We start from the raw sequence: 20,755 nt of genomic DNA, 5'->3' as shown, positions 1-20,755 counted from the left end.
ACATCTTCCTCGCCCCAGCCCCAGAGCTGACCATTTTTCCAAGGAGAGCTTTTCATACAGAATAGTATTTAGAAACCAAGATTAGAAATGTTAGATGGTACTATTGGTATTAGAGTATAATTATTTCTAGACCCTCTCAACAGATAGGAATAAGCTACAGATGTATATGTATGTGTGTCTGTATGCATACTGACAAGACATATCTGTTTGTCTATCTATCTAATCTAGTTTACCTATCTATCCATGAGTTTACATTAATACCTTTAATTGCAATCCCACACCATGAGGGTATTTCTAAGTTCCCTCTGTTCTATCTGTAACTCCACTGTTCAAGAATGAGAAGCCTGACTTTCATTATCCGTAAGATATTTAATTATTGCTTAATCCTAGGATACCTAGGATTGGGCTTCCCTTATAGTTTAGTTGGTAAAGAATCTGCCTGCAATGCAGGAGACCTGGGTTTGATCCCTGGGTTGGGAAGATTCCCTGGAGAAGGAAATGGCACCCCACTTGAGTATTCTTGCCTGGAGAATCCCATGGACAGAGGAGCCTGGTGGGGTATAGCCCATGGGTCACAAGAGTCGGACACAACTTAGTGACTAAACCACCACCAGGATACCTAGAAAAGAGTTTCAGATTGTTAGCCCATGACTCAGGGAGAAAGAAATCTACTTATTACAGTTGAGTATCTGTTTACATTTGGTTTTGTGATCCCAAGCAATGCAGCAATCAACCATCTTTTAAACATAAAGCTCATATTTGCAGCTTCTCTTGAGAAATCAGAAGGTATGGCTCTCCACACCTTTGGACAGGGCATGAGTGCTTTCCCAGGGTTTGCTCTCTGTCTCCCCTACAAATAATCCCTCCTTGCTCTTGTACATTCAAAACCCCACTTCACCTGGACCTCTGCCATTCCTAGAAGGATCGTCTCCACCACTGCCTCCTTTTCCTCTCTCTCATTCCCTCCATTCTGGTGGTCAATGCTGCCACTTCAATAAGAGCATTTCACAAAGAACTGGCTCCATGCTGCTAACCCCATATATGTGATTTTTCAGCTTTGTTTAACTTGACCCCTTAGTAGCACTGATGCGAGATGCCCTATCTTTCCTGTGACAAAAACTGCTCTGGTTCCTTCCCACTTGGTGGCCTCCTCACCCTCCTGCACAAGCTCATCCTCCTTTGTTCATTTCAGTTCAGTTCAGTCACTCAGTTGTGTCTGACTCTTTGTGACCCCGTGGACTGCAGCACACCAGGCCTCCCTGTCCATCACCAACTCCGAGTCTACTCAAACTCATATCCATAGAGTCAGTGATGCCATCCAACCATCTCATCCTCTGTCATCCCCTTCTCCTCCTGCCCTCAATCTTTCCTAGGATCAGGGGTCTTTTCCAGTGAGTCAGTTCTTGGCATAAGGTGGCCAAAGTATTGGAGTTTCAGCTTCAGCATCAGTCCTTCCAATGAATATTCAGGACTGATTTCCTTTAGGATGGACTGGTTGGATCTCCTTGCAGTCCAAGGGACTCTCAAGAGTCTTCTTCAACACCACAGTTCAAAAGCATCAATTCTTCTTCACTCAGCTTTCTTTATAGTCCAACTTTCACATCCATACTTGACTGTTGGAAAAACCATAGCTTTGACTAGATGGACCTTGGTCAGCAAAGTAATGTCTTTATTTTTTAATATTCTTTCTAGGTTGGTCATAGCTTTTCTTCCAAGGAGCAAGCATGTTTCAATTTCATGGCTGCAGTCACCATCTGCAGTGATTTTGGAGCCCAAAAAATAAAGTCAGCCACTGTTTCCACCGTTTCCCCCTCTATTTGCCATGAAGTGACTGGACCAGATGCCATGATCTTAGTTTTCTGAATGCTGAGTTTTAAGCCAGCTTTTTCATTCTCCTTTTTCACTTTCATCAAGAGGCTCTTTAGCTCATCTTTGCTTTCTGCCATAAAGGTGGTAACATCTGCATATCTGAGGTTATTGATATTTCTCCTGGCAATCTTGATTCCAGCTTGTGCTTCATCCAGCTTGGCATTTCACATGATGTATGCTGCATACAAGTTAAATAAGGAGGGTGACAACGTGCAGCCTTGACGTGTTCCTTCCCCATTTGGAATCAGTCTGTTGTTCCATGTCCAGTTCTAACTGTTGCTTCTTGACCTGCATACAGATTTCTCAGGAGGCAGGTGAGGTGGTCTGGTATTCCCATCTCTTTAAGAATTTTCCACAGTTTGTTGTGATCCACACAGTCAAAGGCTTTGGCATAGTCAATAAAGCAGAAATAGATTTTTTTCCCCTGGAACTCTCTTGCTTTTTTGATGATCCAACAGATGTTGACAATTTAGGCTCTGGTTCCTCTGCCCTCCTTTGTGAGGCTGCTAAATGTTGTGGCTCCCTGGAGCTTACGCCTCCTATAGCTCTCTGTGATCTCACTTACCCCGATAGGTATCTTCATTTATAACATACAGGGAACTTGCAAACATCCATTTCCAGGCCTGTCTTCTCTAAGTTCTAGTCACTGCCTTCTCTCAGATGTTTCAGAAGTCTCTCCAAGTCAACAGATATAAAGCTGAACTTGTTCCTCCCCAAGTCTGCTTTACCTACAGACTCTGTCTGCTGTGGTGGTGCTTTCTCTATTCCCCAGACCCAATCCATTAAGAGGCCAGCTTTAATCTCTAATGATCTTTCTCATCCGCCAACTTCTTTTCATTACCGAGTCACCCTCTCATTGAAAGTATTGCTTCAATGGCCCCTTAACTGCCTCCTCTCCCTTCCCTAACTCTATGGTGTTAGTATGTTGTGTGTGTGTGTGGGGTGGGGGGAAGGGCAGACAGAAAGAGGAGGGAGGGAAATGCAGATTTTCTCCCAGCTCTTAGGATGAAAAGAAGACTCCTTAACAATGACCTGCAAGGCCCTCATAGCTTTCTAACCTCCTATAGCACTCCCCTCTGTTCTTGCTTCTCCGTTATTGCATCTGTTCATCCCTCAGTGGGCAGCCATGTCCTCTTCCCCATGGGACATTTGTACATGGGCTTTCTTGGTCAAAGAATGCTCTTTTCTTGCATCCTCTAACCCCGGCCAACTCACTTTCAATCTAAAATGTGCCTCACTATTCTTCTCCAGCTCAGTCCTTCCACTTTCAGACATACTTTCCCTGGACTCACTGTCTTTGTCGAGCTGCCCCTCTGTTCACACTGATAGCATCAGGAACTTGGCTCAGAGGCATTTTTACCTCTGTGGGATCTGATTAACACCTGCTTCCCTATTACAGACTGAACACCTCTGTCCCCTCCCTAATTCACATTTGGGACCCTACTCTCTGATGTGATGGTATTAGGAGATAAGGCCTTTGTGAGGTGCCTGGGATTAGTTGGGGTCATGAGGATGGGGCCCTCATGACTGGGATTCATGCCCCTATAAGTGTCATGAGAGAGCTTGCTTTCTCTCTCTGCTCTCTTCCATCTGAGGACATGATGAGAAGTTGGAGCCTGCAATTTTGAAGAGGGCTCTCAGCAGAACCCGATCATGCTGGCACCCTGATCTGAGACTTCCAGCCTCCAGGCTGTGAGAAGTAAATTTCTCTTGTTTACAAGCCACCCAGTCATGGCATTTTTGCTTAGAGCAGCCCAAACTGGCCAAGGCACTCCCCCAGGGGCACAGGGCCCACTCTTGTTATCTCTGCTTCCAGCACAGTTCGCAGCACAGACATGTGCCCAACAAGAAGCTTGTTGAGTAAATGGAGACAACATGACGTGGTAGCTACAAGCACAGACTCTGGGGAAGACTGGCTCTACCCTGAGTGTGATGTCCGGCAAGTCACTCAAACTCTCTGAGCCCCAGCCTCCTCAGCTGTTAAACGGGGAGAGTGGCAGCATTTTCCTCACAGGCTGTTATGAAGGTTCAGTGGTCTTTGTTTAAATATGATTCATTCAGAGTGCTACCCGACAAATAGTAAGGATGACACGTGTTTGTTAAATATGTAAACCGAGCAGGTACTAAACAGTCATTGAAGGGATAAGTATTAATGAACCAGGCAGAAAATCTGATTTTAAAAAAGAAATACAAGTGGGCTATTGCTCACATATAGGCCAGTGGCCAAATCACGTTGACTAGAAATAACAAACTAAGTAACAGAAAACAAGATTTAAATTTAATTCAACCTGCATTAGGAAGTCTGTGACTACATGTTGGGAAAACAACTTCTTACAACTGGGAATATATCCGACATCTTAAGAGAAATGGGGACTCAAATTCTTAATGTATTCAATGAAAGCTTTAGGTATGTCTGATGCTATTGACTAGTCATATGTAGGGCTGAATTATTTCTGTCAAAACCCAGCAAAACAAGAATAAAGCTCCAAAATGAACTTTTTATAAACCACCCACAGCTACCAAACAAATTTATCCATCACAGGTTTGAGAATCTTCTTTGAGAAGTCCCCATGCAGCACCCAGTGCAAGGCAAGAAAGCACCGTGACTGGAAGACAACACTATAAAACACAGAAATCACACATTCCTACCAGCCCTTATCATATCCTCGAACATTCTTTCAAGTAAAGGAATATTTTTAAAAAATATATGGTTCATCATTTCTTCCTTTGAGCATGTATGAATTTGTCAGGGTATTAACAATGAAAGCCTTCAGGTCTATTTTTCATCCAATGTATATATATTTTTTCACTATAAAGGGGTGTATTCGCCAGTCAGGATGGCTGCTATCCAAAAGTCTACAAGCAATAAATGCTGGAGAGGGTGTGGAGAAAAGGGAACCCTCTTACACTGTTGGTGGCAATGCAAACTAGTACAGCCACTGTGGAAAACAGTGTGGAGATTTCTTAAAAAACTGGAAATAGAACTGCCATATGACCCAGCAATCCCACTCCTGGGCATACACACTGAGGAAACCAGATCTGAAAGAGACATGTGCACCCCAATGTTCATTGCAGCACTGTTTATAATAGCCAGGACATGGAAGCAACCTAGATGCCCATCAGCAGACTAATGGATAAGGAAGCTGTGGTACATATACACCATGGAATATTACTCAGCCGTTAAAAAGAATTCATTTGAATCAGTTCTAATGAGATGGATGAAACTGGAGCCCATTATACAGAGTGAAGTAAGCCAGAAAGATAAAGAACATTACAGCATACTAACACATATATACGGAATTTAGAAAGATGGTAATGATGGCCCTATATGCAGGGCAGAAGAAGAGACGCAGAAGTGCAGAACAGACTTTTGAACTCTGTGGGAGAAGGTGAGGGTGGGATGTTTCGAAAGAACAGCATGTATATTATCTGTGGTGAAACAGACCACCAGCCCAGGTGGGAGGCATGAGTCAAGTGCTCGGGCCTGGTGGACTGGGAAGACCCAGAGGAATCGGGTGGAGAGGGAGGTGGGATGGGGGACCGGGATGGGGAATTCGTGTAACTCTATGACTGATTCATATCAATGTATGACAAAACCCACTGAAAAATAAAAAATTAAAAATTAAAAAAAAAAATAAAGGGGTGTATTATCATAGGACTAAAGACAGTTAAAAAGTTTTTGATATAGTGTTTCTGTCAGTTTTTAAGGTTTTGTTGTTGCTTTGGGGGGAAAAAAAAGGGAAGGACAGTTGTGGTATGAAGAAAGTGTGCTTGGCAAAGGGGAAGGAGCCCAAAACAAAAAGTAACTAGAGCTATTGCAGCAAACTAGGAAGACACTATTAGTTTCTACTTAAAAGTACTACATAAATTGCTTTAGCTTGTTTAGTTCAATTTATATGCACACAATATTGAATTAAAATTGTGAGCTGTTTCACTGAGAATGCACCAACAGAAGGGAGATTTCATTTTCTTCATGAAAAAAGAAAGTCAGCTGTGAGGCCAGATTTTCATCCAGCCTTAATTGTGAGCTGATTCTGATTGAGAGAAAAGGCTCTGTTTAAATATTTTCCCAGGAGAGACAAAGGATTGGGTGAAGGCTTGGTGCATAGTTCTGCTGACTGTGGGAAGCTGCAGCCGGCAACTGGGGCTGTGGGTCGGGGGAACTGAAGCCAAGCTGTGCAGAGAAGAAATTCACACCACACGCCAAGACCTGGTCCTCCCTACCTTACCAGCCTCATCTCCCTCCCATGTGCTAGAACGAGATTCTGTTCCACCTCCACATTTTACCTGTGCGGCTTTCTCTGCAGACAGTGCCCTAGAAACAGTGCTTGGCTAAGTCTTACGTTCTTTAAGCCTTTGGTGTCACCTCTTCCAAAAAGCTTTCTCCAGCCCTCAGGTGGGAGACATCTCTCCTCTGCACCCAGTGCCACAAGCATGTATTTCTCATCACTTATGCTGTGTATCCTGTTTGGGCAGGAGATGCAATTTAATCAATTCTATTTCTAGCATCAGTGTCTGGCATGAAGAAGCCACAGTAGGTATCTGAATAATGTTGAAAGATGTCAACCTGCTGGGTAACACGCAAAGACACAGACAGCAGAATCCATTCTGGATTTTCAATAATGACTGGGTACTTTCTACGGAGGAATGATTGAGAATAAAGGCAAAAAGATGCTTGAGGTCCTGTGTGAGGCCCCTCTACCTATTAATACCTTAAATAACAGGGTTCAGGTTAGTCTAATTTGTCTCCCACCCACTTCCCTGTTTTGGGTCATGCTTTTGGTAGTGTCTTTATTTAAAAAATTTTTTATTGAACATAAGGTTACAAAGATTTTCTATGTTTTCTTCTAGAAATTTTAGTTTTACGTTGTTACATTAAAGTTTATGATCCATTTTGAGTTAACTTTTGTATATGGTACAGGCTTTGGGTTGAGTGTTTTCTCTGGGGGGAGGGTGACAGATGAATATTCCATACCTATTGGTGAAGGTGAAAGAGGAGATTGAAAAACCTGGCTTAAAAGCCCAACATTCAAAAACCAAGATCATGGCATCTGGTCCTACCACTTCATGGCAAATAGATGGGGAAAAAGTGGAAACAGTGGCAGACTTCCTTAGGCTCCAAAATCAATGTGGACTGTGACTGCAGCCACAAAATTAAAAAACGCTTGCTCCTTGGAAGAATAGCTATGACAAACCTACACAGCATTTTTGCCAAGAAAGGTCCCTATAGTCAAAGCTATGGTTTTTCCAGTAGTCTTGTATAGATGTAAGAGTGGGATCATAAAGAAGGCTGAGCGCTGAACAATGATGCTTTTGAACTGTGGTGCTGGAGAAGACTCTTGGGAGCCCCTTGGATAGCAAGGAGATCAAACCAGTCATTCCTGAAGGAAATTAACTCTGAATATTTATTGGGAAGACTGATGCTGAAGCTGAGCTCCAATACTCTGGCCAGCTGATGTGAAGAGCTGACTCATGGAAAAGACCTTGATGCTGGGAAAGATTGAGGGCAAGATAAGGGGGTGACAGAGGATGAGATGGTTGGATGGCATCACTGACTCAATGGACATGAGTTTGAGCAAACTGAAGGGCAGGGAAGACTGGCATGCTGCAGTCTATGTGGTCACAGAGAGTTGGACACAACTTAGGACATGATTTAGTGACTGAACAACAATTATTTGAAAAGACTGTTCTTTCTCTTCTGCATTGTCCTTTGCAACTCTGTCAAAAAATCAATTGTCTATGTCAGTGGGGAGAGAAATTTGGTGTTCTCTATTCTGCTACATCGATCTATTTAACTATTTTCACACCAATACCATATTGTAACAAGTACTGTAACTTTATAATTAGTCTTGAAATTCAGTAATCTCCCAACTTTGTTCTTCCTTTTAAAAATTACATTGGTGCATTTCCATATTAATTTTAGAATTAGCTTATCATTTTTTTACCTAAAAAAAGCTTATTGGGGTTGAGTTGAATCTATAGGTAAATTTGGAGAGAATTGAAATTTTGACACTGTTAAGTTTTCCAGTCCACAAAACAAGGCATGTCTCTCTATTTTAATAAGGTTGTCTTTATCTCAACAATGTTTTGTCATTTTTAGCATATAGGTCTTGTACAGTTTTGCTGGATTTATCTCTATTTATTTTTTCTATGCTATTGTAAATGGTATTATTTAAAATTTTTAACACGATTCTTTGCGTGTATATAGAAATGCAACTGATTTTTATATGTTGATCTTATATCTAGCAACATTGACTTTCCTGGTGGCTCAGATGGTAAAGAATCTGCCTGCAATGCAGGAAACCTAGGTTCAATCCCTGGGTCAGGAAGATCCCCTGGAGTAGGGAATGGCAACCCATTCCAGTATTCTTGTCTGGAGAATTCCATGGACACAACTGAGCAACTAACCTACACATACTAGCAAGATTACTAGACTCACTTATTAGTTCTAGGAGCTTTTTGGGGGGTAGATTTACATGTATTTATATGTATTTTCTCCATATATGATTATGCCATATATAATTTTTTTTTCCTATTACAATCTGGATGCCTTTCTTTTTCTTGCCTATTGTTTTGGCTGGAACCTCCAGTACAATGTTGAATAAAAGTGATAAAAGTAGACATTCTTACCTTGTTCCTCAACTTCTAACTGGACAGTTTAAAACATTGATAGTTAAGAGCCATTATTGATAAGGAGGGACTTTGTCATAGTGTTGTTTTCTATAAGCCTTGTAGCTTCTGTGTTCCTCATCCTGCGTTACTGCATTTTAGTTGATTTTTTAGTAGTGAAATGTTTTAATTCCTTCATCATTTTCTTTTCCATATATTCTGTAGCCATTTTCTTTCTGGTTACCATGGATTACATTTAACATCCAAAAGTTGTAATACTCTTACTTGAATTTATACCTGCTTAACTTCAATGATATACAAAATCTCTGCTCCTTTAAAGCTCTGTCCCCACATCTTTTGGTTGATGATGTCACAAAATTACATCTTCATACATTGTGTGCCCCGAAGTAGTTATTCTTTTAAATGAATTAGTCTCTTAAATTATGTAGAAAGTCAGACTTTGAGTTACAAACCAAAATTAAAATAATACTAATTTTTAAATTAAGTTTTTTTTCTTTAAATGTATTAATCTCTTAAATTGTATAGAAAACAAAATATACAGCTACAAACTATTGTTACAATAATGTTAGCTTTTATAATTTCCCATGTGTTTATCATTATTGAGACATTTGTTTCTGCATACAAGTTTGAGTTAACTGTCTTAGGTCCCTTCATTTCACCTGCAGGACTACTTGAGAAATTCGTACAGGGTAGGTCTAGTGGTAACAAATTCCCTCAGCTTTTGTTTTCTGAGAATGTCTTAATTTTTCTTCTCATTTTTGAAAGACAGTTTTGCTAGACATGGGAGTCTTTTTTTGGGGCCCTGACTCATGGCTTGTGGTGTATCACTTCCCTGACCAGGAACTGAACATGCACACCTGGCAATGAGAGGTGGTGCAGTGGTAAAGAATCTGCCTGCCCCTGCAGGAGACCCAAGAGATGAGTGTTCAATCCCTGGGTGGGGAAGATCCCCTGGAGTAGCAAATGGCATCATGCTCTAATATTCTTGCTTGGGAAATTTCATGGTCAGAGGAGCCTGGTGGGTCTCAGTCCAGTTCAGTTCAGTTCAGTCGCTCAGTCGTGTCTGACTCTTTGTGATCCCATGGACTGCAGCACACCAGGCTTCCCAGTCCATCACCAACTCCTGGAGCTTGTTCAAATCATCAAGTCAGTGATGCCATCCAACCATCTCATCCTCTGTCATCCTCTTCTCCTCCTGCCTTCAATCTTTCCCAGCATCAGGGTCTTTTCTAATGAGTCAGTTCTTCGCATTAGGTGGGCAAAGTACTGGAGCTTCAGCTTCAGCATCAGTCCTTCCAATGAACACCCAGGACTGATCTCCTTTAGGATTGACTGGTTTGATCTCCTTTCAGTCCAAGGGCCTCTCAAGAGTCTTCTCCAACACCACAGTTCAAAAGCGGGCCTCAGTCTATGGGGTTGCAAAGAGTCAGACACAACTGAGCACAAACACAGCATAGCTGTGGCAATGAAAGCATGCAGCCTAACAGCTGAATTGCCAGGGAATTCCTCAGATACAGAATTCTTAGTTGACAGTTTTTTCCCAGCTCTTGAAGATATCAGTCCACTGCCTTCTGGCCTCCAAAGATTCTGATAAGTAATCTACTGAAAAAAGAGGATCCCTTGTATGTAATGATTTGCTTCTCTTGCTGCTTTCAAGATTCTCTCTGTCTTCTGTTTTTGATAGTTTGATTATAATGTATCTTAGTGTTGATCTCTTTGAATTCATCTTACTTGAAGCTGGCTGAGCTTCCTGGATGTCTGTATTTATATCTTTCATTGAATTTGGGGAAATTTCAGTCATTATTTCTTCATATACTCTCTCTGTTCCTTTCTTTCTGTTTTCCTTCTGGGACTCTCACAATGTCCACCTGATGGTGTCCCATAGGCTGCTTAGGTTCTGTTTATTTTTCTTTAATCTTTTTTCTTTCTGTTCCTCAGACTTGATAATTTCCATTGTCCTACCTTCAAGACGACTAATTCTTTTTTGCCCTGTTTGCTCAAATTTATCTTTGAATCTTTCTAGTGATTCAAATCTCTCTTTGAATCTCTAGTGAACTTTTCATTTCAATTCTTATAACTTTCAGTTCAAGAATTCCTTTTTTGGTTTCTTTTTAGGTTTTCTATTTTTTTAAATCAATATTTCTATTTTGTTCACACATGGTATGTTGACTTTCTCCACATCTTCCTTTAGTTCTTTGAGCATCTTTAAGAAAGTTGTTTTAAAGTCTTTGTCTAGTAGGTCTGCCATTCGGTCTTTTTCAAGGCTGATTTTTGATGATTTTTTTTTCCTTTGAATGAGCCATATGTTCCTGTTTCTGTATATGCCTTGTGATTCTGTTGTTGCTGAAAATGACATTTGACTCTAATGTCACGGTAACTCTGGAAATCAAGTTCTTCTGCTCCCCTGGGGTTTGATTTTTTGGTTGTGGTTATTGTTTATTGTTTTTTGACTGTTGTAGGCTGTCTCTTTGCTGAAGATCAGTCTGAGTTATGAAGTTAGTCTTCTCAGGTATTTTTCCAGACTTTCCCTAAGCATGTGTAGTCACTTTCTAATTTTTCCCATATTCAGTTAACTTTGAATATCCTAGTCTTTACTATCTGGTTGCCAAAAGGGGAAAAGGAGAGGAAGGGGAAAGGGTACAGATCCTCTAAGTCTCCTGGAAGGTACTTCCACCAGGAAGTACAATGAGAAGAAGTGCAATGATGGCTGCCCACCTTTGTCTGCACATCAGTGATCAGAGACAGCTATCAGAGATCACAAAACAGATCCCCCAAATTTGGAGGACAGAGTCCTTTGTTTCCTACCTGGCTCCACCATGCTGTGTTCAGGCTGTTTCAGGATCACAGACACAGCTGCCTGTCATGTGGCTGGGGATGGGGGCTGCTGTTACCGTGCTCAGAGTTGAAGTTGACTAAAATTAATTGCAATTGATATGTCCATGTCCTCCCCTGGAAGTAGTCAGTCTCGAACAGACTTCAGTATTCCAAAATAGTTAAGACAGATTCGGCTGGTGCCATTATTATTTAGGTGCGGAGACAACATATTCCTGGTGCTTCCTACTCTGCTATCTTCCCAGAATCCTCTGTGGGATTTTTTAAACCATAAATTAAACCTCTTCTATTGGTATAAAGCTATTTAGGTTACCTGTTTCTGCTCATTTAAAAAAATATCTTATTTTTGAATGAGCTTTGGTAGCACATCTTTAGAGGAATACTTCTATCCCAATTTTAAATATTACCAAATTTGTAAGCATAAAATTGTTTATAGTATACCCTTTTATTTTTAATACCAAAATCTATAGTTAAGTCATATCTCTCATTTCTGATAATAGTAAAAATTTATGTCTTTCCTCTTTATTTTCCTGTTAGTATGCCTAGAGGTTTATAACTTTCACTGATTTTCTCAAAGAAACAACTATTGGTTCAACTGATTTTCTCTATAAAGTGTTTCTGTTTTTTATTTAATTGATGTCTGCTCTGATCTTCATTATTTCCTTTCTTATGCTTATTTTTGTGTTTAATTTGTTCCTCTATTTCTAATCTCTTAATATAGAGCTGAAGCTGCTGATTTGAAGTCTTTCTCTTCTTTTCTAATAGAATGTTTAATTAGCATTACACAGTTCCCCTGAAATACTGCTTTAGTGACATTCTCAAATTTCTGGTATATTCTGCTTTTATTTTCATTCAGTTCAAAATATTCCCTAATTTCCACTTTGATTTCCTTTTTGACATTTAGGTTTTTTAGAAGTGTGTTATTCCACTTTGATATTTGGGATCTTCCAAATATCTTTCTATTCCTGATTTCTTAGGTAATTCCACTATGGAGAATACACTTTGTAGGATTTCAAGTCTTATACATTTATTGAGGCTTCTTTTACACTCCAGAATATGGTCTATCTTGGTGAATGTTCTCTACGCCCCTGTAAGGAAAGTGTATTCTGTTGATGTTTGGTAGGTGTTCTATAAATGCCAACTAGATTGAATTGGCTGATAATATTGCTCAAGTCTTCTATATCCTTAAGTATTTATTCTATCAATGTGAGAAGAGAATTAAACTATCAAACTGTAATTGTGGATTTGTCTATTTCTCCTAAGCTTTTTAAAATATATTTTGATATTCTATTATTAAACTTTAAATAGTTTTCAGATTATTATTTCCTCTCAAAGATTGACCTCTTTATAATTGCAAAATGACCTCCTTTATCCCTGTGAATATTCTTATCTCTGAAATCTCTTTCTCTCATACTACAGCTATTTCAGCTTCCTTTTAATTAGTGTTAGCAGGGGATAATTATCCATTTATTTTCTTTGAACTTGTGTCTTTATATTTGGTTTCTTGTAGGCATCAAATAATTGTAGCTGGGTCCTGCTCATTTTATCCAATCTGACAACGTCTGCCTTTTAGCAGACATTGTTAGACTATTTTCTAATGTAATTATTGCTATGATTGGGTTTAATCTATCATTTTATTATTTGCTTTCTGTTTGTCCCATCTGTTCCTTGCTCTTTCTTTCCCCCTTCTCTTCCTTCTTAGATTATGATGTATATTCTTAATCAAAATATATTCTATTTCATCTCTTCTGAATCCTTATGAGTTAAAACTGTTTGCTCTTTTTCAGTGACTGCATTATGGTATTTAATATGTATTTTTACCTTATTTCAGTCTACCTTTAAGTGATATCATACCACTTCATGTATCGAATAGAAACTTTACAATAGTTTTCTTCTATTACTCCCCTCCCAGTTTTTTTTGATGCTGTTGTCATAAATTTTACTTCTACATATGTTATATACTCCATAATATACTGTTATTTTTGTTTAAATGGTCAATTATCTTTTAAAGACATTTAAATAATAAACAACTTATATAATTGCCCATGTAGTTATCAATGCTCTGTATTCCTTTGTGGGGATTCATTTTTTCATTTGGTATCATCTTCCTTCTGCCTAAAGGACTTTGGGATCTCTCATGGTGCAGGTTTGCTGGTGGTGACATCATCCAGATTCTATACGTTTGAAAATGTCTTTACTTTGTCTTTGTTTTTGAAAGATATTTTTGCCAGATATAGAATCCAAGATTGACAGGTTTTTTCTTTTAGTACTTTAAAGATCTATTCCACTGAACTCCCTTATGCTGAATTCAGAAGCAAGATATTTACTATCTTCCTTATTTGTTCTTCTATAGCTGCCTTTCAGATTTTCTCTTTATTACCTCTTTTGAGAAATTTGATTATTATATACCTTGATGTTGTTTTCTTCATGTTTCTTGTGCTTGGGGTTTGTTGAGCTACTTCATGATATCTGCTTTCATCAAATTTGAAAACATTTCAGTGATTACTTCTTCAAATATTTTTCCTGTTCTTCCTGTTTTTTTCCTTCTATTGAGCTAGTTCAATTACAAGTATATCAGGATGATTTAAATTATTTTGTATTCTGTTCTTTCTTTTTAAAAATTCTTTTTTCTCTTTATGCTTCATTTTGAATTGTTCCAGTTTGGATAGATAGTTTTATCTTCAAGTTCACTAATCTTTTCTTCTGCAATGTTTAATCTGTTGTTAATCATAATCAGTTCAATTTTCATCTCACATACTGTAGTTTTAATCTCTAGATATTTGAGTCCTATATATATTTTCCATGTCTCTACTTAATTTTTGAACATATGTAACTATAGTAACTTTTAGGATCCCTGTCTGCTAATTCTAACATCTGCATCAGTTCTGGTTCAATTTTCATCAATTGCTTTTCTCCTCATTATGGATGTGAGTATAGACTTCAATTATTTTTTCCACAGAAAACCAAACTGCCCTCCAAAAATGTTTTATCATTTCCCATCATTACCAATACATGGGAGTGTTTGCTTCCCTCCCTCTCCTGCCAGCACTGAATTTGACAGCCTTTAATCTTTGTCAATCTCACACTGTTTACTCCTACAATAGATACTTATTTTTCTAATTAAAATTTTTTTTGGCTGCACTACGCAGCATGTGGTTAGTTCCCAGACCAGGGATTGAACTCACGACTATTTTAGTTCACAGACCAGGGATTGAACCTGTGCCCTCTGCAGCAGAAGTGTGACGTCGTAACCACTGGACTGCCAGGGAAGTTCCACAACAGATATTTACTGAGCACCAACTATAAGCCTAGTGACAGATGGTGGTAATTGTGTAGTGTTCAAGCAGTCACAGAAGCTGCCCACATGGTGCTTGTTATCTTGTGATGCTTACTTTTTTATTTGCATTTCATTGAATATTAGTAATCATAGTTGAGAAACTTTTCTCAAGTTTATTGTCCAGTTATATTTCTTCTTTGACCAGTTTCAAGTGAATTGTTTGGATTTTTATTCCTATGTAAGAGCTATTCATTTACTAAGAATAAATACCTATTTCACTTTTTGAATAATAAAAATATTTTATAAAAAAGATTTTTTAAAAATAAATTAACATTTGTATGCAATTTCTTTGAAGAAATGGTTTACATGTTACTCAAATATGTTTTTCTATATTGAAAGTAAACAGAAATTGATTTTGGTATTAAAAACATGGCCCTTAAAGACAAACATTTTTGAGCAATGCAAAAGTACAAAACACGTATATGAATACATAAGATATTGTGCTTTGTCACTTAGTCATGTCCAGTTCTTTGTGACCCCATGGACTGTAGCCTGCCAGGCTCCTCTGTCCATGGGATTTTTCAGGCAAGAATTCTGGAGCAGGTTGCCATTTCCTCCTCCAGACATAAGACAGACATAAACACATAATGAATAAAACTTTCATATGTATCTGACATCAACAAATAAATGACTTACAGTCTTTAGAAATAATAGAGCAGATCCCAAATGCCATTTTACTCTTTTAATAATGAAATGGAAAGTCAAAGAGATGAAACATTCCCAGATTAAACATTTCCAGCTGATTAGATATTTCTGGCAAAGCCATGCCATCTGTATTAGAAATGCCCTATATACAAGACTTAATTTGTAATTGTCTAAGATCTATTCTTTCGAAGGAGAAAATGTCAAAATCCCCATTATAGAATATTTGCTTACCCACTGAAGAGTAGCAGGAGTTGTCAAAGGCATGTGCTATGTATTCATCTGGCTGTTTGGGTAAATGCTTCCTGGGGCACCAGGAAGGATCCCGATTGAGACACAGGTTCTATAACAGGCCCAGTGTCTTTTTAGCATTCATGGTCAACATGAAGTGGACAGAGGGGTAGTGGATCCTGAGGAGCATTTCAACTCTACGGCCAGGGATATGACTTCCATACATCATATGGCTAAGGAGTGTTAGCCCTCTGAATATGATGGAAGAAATGTATGTCACCACTTATGCTATGAGCAGCTTTAATAATGGGGATGATGACAGCAGCCAGCAAAGCCCCAAAAAGCCCAGCTCACCAGTTCCTCCCGTAGGCCTGGGGCCCTTGACTGACCTGTTTGGTGAAGGTGGTCTCTGGCCACCTCAAACAAGCGCAGGTGCATGTTGGTGATGGGGTTGAAGGAGCCACAGGCCAGGAGCACCACAGGGATTCGGCTCTTCATCCTGTCAGACACATCCACACGCGCTGCTTCAGCCACCCTGCCTTCATTGGGACAAAAACTCACGTCAGAAGGTTGGCACCAAGACAAGAGTACAATTACTGAGATAACTGTGAAACTTGAATGGCATCTAAAAATTACAGTTAATATGTATTTCTTGATTTTTATGATCATCTGTTGTGGTTATGTAGGAAAATCTTATCAGATATTTAAAAAAAAGTTTTTGTAGGTTAAAAAAGGGAAAGACAGTGTCCTGTGCACACCTTTGCAAGTGACGGCGCCATGAGTGTGACTTCCAGCGTACGAGCTGAATGGATTGCAGCTGTTACCATTGCTGCCAGAACAGCTGCAATTGGTTATCTATAGCTTACAAAAGATTTCATGTTAAAGATCCTCACAGCAAATCTATGGTAAACCCTCACATCCAGAAAGATAACCCCAAGGTAGTACATGCCTTTGACATGGAGGATTTGGGAGACAAAGCCGTGTACTGCCGTTGTTGGAGGTCCAAAAAGTTCCCACTCTGTGATGGATCTCACACAAAACACAATGAAGAAAGTGGAGACAACGTGGGACCTCTGATCATTAAGAAAAAAGACACTTAAATGGACACTTTTGATGCTGCAAACCAACCTGGCATGATGTTTCCTGATTGTTTAATTAGAATGACTACCACTTCCATCTAATTCACCTCCCCTGGGTTCTAGATGTGTGGTAAACTATAGCTTTCATATTCACGGCATTTGCCTTACATGTGGAACCATTGTGGTGCACATCTCTTGAAACAAAAAAGGAAAAACAAAAAACCAGTCTCATGGCCTGTGGGTTATTTTGGTCTTGTAAGGATCTGTTTCTTTACAATTAAAACTGACATTAGAATATAGTTGTATGTCAAAGTTAACGTATTAAATTATTCTCAAAATCATGTATGTGCAGATTGTACTTGTAAGTTTCAAAGAAGAATTAATCACCACTTAATATTACTTAGCCTAGAAAGTAAAATGGGTGTGATTAAGCTACATTAATCTCCTAATAACAATCTAGGAAAAACTATTACGACCTTGGTTTTCTTCTTGATTGTAGTACTGATACTAAGAAAATACAGTTCAAGTGTTTTCAATCAAAAAAAAAAAAAAAGAAAGAAAGAAAAAAAAAAAGGGAAAGACAACTGTCCAAATCAGTGTCTCTGAACCACACACAGGTCATTATTTCTTACTTGTAAGATGACTGAGGAGGCAAGAATAACAGCATTTACAGGAGGCTTACCATGGGCCAGGAACTGAGCCAAAGTATACCCCTTATCTCAACAAATCTTTTCAAGTCAATTCTGAGTGGTTACTTATACATTATACAGCTCAGGGAGCTTAGAAGCTGCAAGGTCAAGACTGGAACCCAGGCAGCCTGACCTAGAAACCATGTTTTCTTGTACCCTCTTACTCTATACTCTTCCTGTGCTTTGAGGGTCACCTTAGGGTCAACAGAGGAGTATGTAAGATGCTCCAAATGCCACCTCTGATAGTCCAAATAGAAGTCACAATGCCCCAGAGTAGAGAAGTGGTACTTTTTAAAAATTTATTTTAAAATAACTTCAGACTTACCAAAAAAAGCTGCAAAATTTGTACAAAGAATTCCTATGCACTCTTTACACAGAATCCCTAAATGTTAACATTTTACCACACTTGCTATATCAATTATTCATTCTCTCCATATACACATGCATACATGTATATACCTATAAAGAATTATTTTTCTGAAATGTCTGAAAATAAGCTGTAGACATAATATCTCTTTACCTCTAAATACTTCAGTATGTATTTTCTAAGAGCAAAGACATTTTCTTAGCAGAGAAATGATTAAAATCAGAAAATTAACATTGCTATGGTACTACTATCTAATCTACAGATCTTTCCTGATTTCACCCATTGTCCTTTATCTGGAGTCCAAGCATTCTGAGGTGGTCAGGCCCACCCATTTGTCCCCTTGCTCTGTAGCTGTCAGCACCAGGGAAAGTTGGTTAAAGTAAGGTTAAGGTAAAGAGGTTGAAATTTTAAAGTTAAAGTAAAGCAGAAAACAGCCTGGACTCCTGGACAGGCTGGCAGACAGGGCTCTCTTACCTCTGAGGCACTGCCTCCTACAGTGTTGGTGAAGTGCTCCATTAGAGTTTAGGCCTTGGTTTGAATCCTAGTTCTGCCCCTTACTGGCTATGTGACCTAGTGCAAACCATAGTCCCTCTCAAGCCTCAGTTTCATCATATGCAGAATGGGGACATTATTACTTACACTTACGGGGTTGTTGCAAGGATAAATGAACTATGGATGGAAAACATCTGGGTGCACAAGAAACATTTAATAAATAACCACTGTCACTGTGATGATGATGATGCAATGATAAACAAGATGTTGCTGTTGACCACAGTGATGAAGGAGGGGAAGGGGAAAGGTGGTGGCAATATGTTTGTGGTTGGCAGCTTTCAAAAAGGCTCCTTGTGATCCTCACTTCCTGGTATCCATCTGTAGACCCCTCTCATTGAGTGTGGACAGGACCTACTGACTTGCTTCTAGTGAGGATTCCAGTAGAATCCTCCCTAGAGGATTCCACTTCTCAGAGAAGGTTACAGAGTCTCTGGCTTCCCTCTTGTTCACCTCTTTCACTTTCCCTCTTGCTCACTCTAAAGAATTTGGCTGCCATGTTGTGAGCTGCCTCACGGAGAGACCCATGGGGCAAGAAATTGAAACTCCTCTGGTAGTGACAGCCTGCGAGGAACTGAGTCCTGCTAACAACCATGGGAGAGAATGTGGAAGTGGATCTTTCCCCAGCTGAGTCTTCAGATGAGACCACAGCCCCATGGACACCTTGTCTGCAACCTTGTAAGAGACTCTGAACCAGACACTCCAACTTAGTGGAGCTCCCTCTAGATTCCTGACTCACAGAAACTGTGAGATGATTGGTGTGTGACATTTTAAGCTGCTGTGTTTGGGGGTAATTCATTATGCAGCAACAGGTAACTAATAGAGTGGTCAACAAAAGGGATGCATTTATTTCTTCCCTACACCTCTTGCTATGTTGACCTTGGCTCTAATTCTGCAGTTAAAAGGGTAACATGGAGAGTCCTTGGTTACTGGAACCTGGATCCTCTCTGCACTGGAAGAAACTGTTTTAATCTGGCCCCTGCTGCCACTTGTACCAGCTGTATCCAACTACTACTTGCTTCACACTTTATACTCTAGCTGCGATAAACTCCTTGTCAGTGGTTTCTCTGTGAGTTTCTCATGGCCTCCTGCTTAACTTCAAGTGCTTCTATTTTAAGCTGGCCAACAAGTTTGTTTGGGTTTTCCATAACATCTTAAACTTTTTGGCCAACCCAATATATGCTACTTTGGTTTCCTCTAACTGGAATACTCACAGCACATGCCAATCTGCTAAGACTCAACTCAGGTGATCATATTACTTATGTGACTTCAATCATTATCTCCTGACTGCCTGCTAGGTGTTTGTATCAGTTAGGGAGGTATTTGGCTGCAAGTTCCAGAAGCTAATCTCAATGAATTAAACAAATAAAGGTTTACTTGTTTTTCACATGATGAAATATCTAGAAGTAGGCAGCAGCTGGCACTGGATCACTGGCTCAACAATGACCTACAATTTGCTCAGCTTTTCCCTCGTGGTCACAAGATTGCTGCTATAGCCATATTCATCATGACTATAATCAAGCCAAGAAGAAGGAGCAAGGAGCTATACAGACTGGCTGACCCTCTTAAGCAAGAACACAAAAGTTTTTAAAGAAATTTTCTGTAGATTTTGCTTCTGCCTCATGGCCACAGGTTGAGTGGCCACTCTAGGCAAGAGAAGCTGGAAGAGCAAGTCTTTAGCTTTGTAGCCTCCAGTTTGGAAGCAGCAGGGGAAAGGGAGTTGGGAATTGGATTAGTTAATTCACAACATCTGCCACAATGGCCTTTCTGACACCTAGGCTAACTGATCTCTGCTTACCTTTAGTAAGTCACATACCACATTTTTTGGAAAAACCTGCTCTTGTGTCTGTCTTCCCAACCAGAGAGTAAGCCCTTTAAGAGCAGGAGTGGTGATTTCTTCATTTTTGATCTCAGCTTCCAGCACAGAGCCTGGCCCAGAGGAGGCCTGGGTGGAGACTGAAAGGGCACTGGCAAGTGGACCCATGTCCTGGTACTGGGAAGGCTTAAGCACCTTCTCAGGTACATAGAGAAGTTGTCCTGGGAGTATTCTGAGCTACAGTGGTGTGAAGATAAAAAAAGTCTCAAGTGAGGCAGACTGTGGTTCCCACTTCCTTTGAGGCAGCAGGGACACCCCCTGCTACGTGAGAAGAAAGTAGCTTGCGTGTGAGAGCTGCTACCCCTGGCTTTTTCCAAGGGAGGGCGGATCTTTAATGAGAGAGTATTTGCAGAGTGTGCTGAGCTACTCACAGGAGCAGTCTTGTGATGGGTGTAGCTGAAGAGGACGGCTGGTTTGGGAGGCCTTTCAAAATTCTATTTTATTTTGACAAAATACCATGTTTTCAGAGCCCTTAAAACATGTAACTGCAGCATCTCAGGTAACCGGGGTTTTGATGCATTTTCCCTAAGTCCCCAGAAACTGTAAATTAGAACATTAGTTTGAATGGTGGCATCAATGTGACGCAGTGCCATGTTGGGAAGGAGAATAAATCATATGTAGCAATTGTCTGTCTGTCTTTTCTTTCCTTGTGTG

The 20,755-nt window shown here is 39.7% G+C and overlaps 1 protein-coding gene and 1 pseudogene across 1 annotated transcript in view; one reads left to right on the top strand and one right to left on the bottom strand.

Moving 5' to 3' along the window:
- NMNAT3 (nicotinamide nucleotide adenylyltransferase 3) overlaps window positions 1-20,755 on the bottom strand; it is a 124,523-nt gene that overhangs the window by 54,584 nt on the left and 49,184 nt on the right. The window contains exon 2 of the mRNA XM_065942648.1: window positions 15,931-16,080. Within this exon, the coding sequence (XP_065798720.1) occupies window positions 15,931-16,039 (109 nt within the window). The 5' untranslated portion in view covers window positions 16,040-16,080. The remainder of the gene's footprint in view (window positions 1-15,930; window positions 16,081-20,755) is intronic.
- LOC136173567 (CDGSH iron-sulfur domain-containing protein 1 pseudogene) lies at window positions 16,319-17,038 on the top strand (annotated as a pseudogene).

Source organism: Muntiacus reevesi, chromosome 8 (assembly GCF_963930625.1).
Source record: "Muntiacus reevesi chromosome 8, mMunRee1.1, whole genome shotgun sequence".
In the NCBI taxonomy this organism is placed as follows: Eukaryota; Metazoa; Chordata; class Mammalia; order Artiodactyla; family Cervidae; genus Muntiacus; species Muntiacus reevesi.
This window is presented reverse-complemented; position numbering and strand designations above follow the sequence as displayed.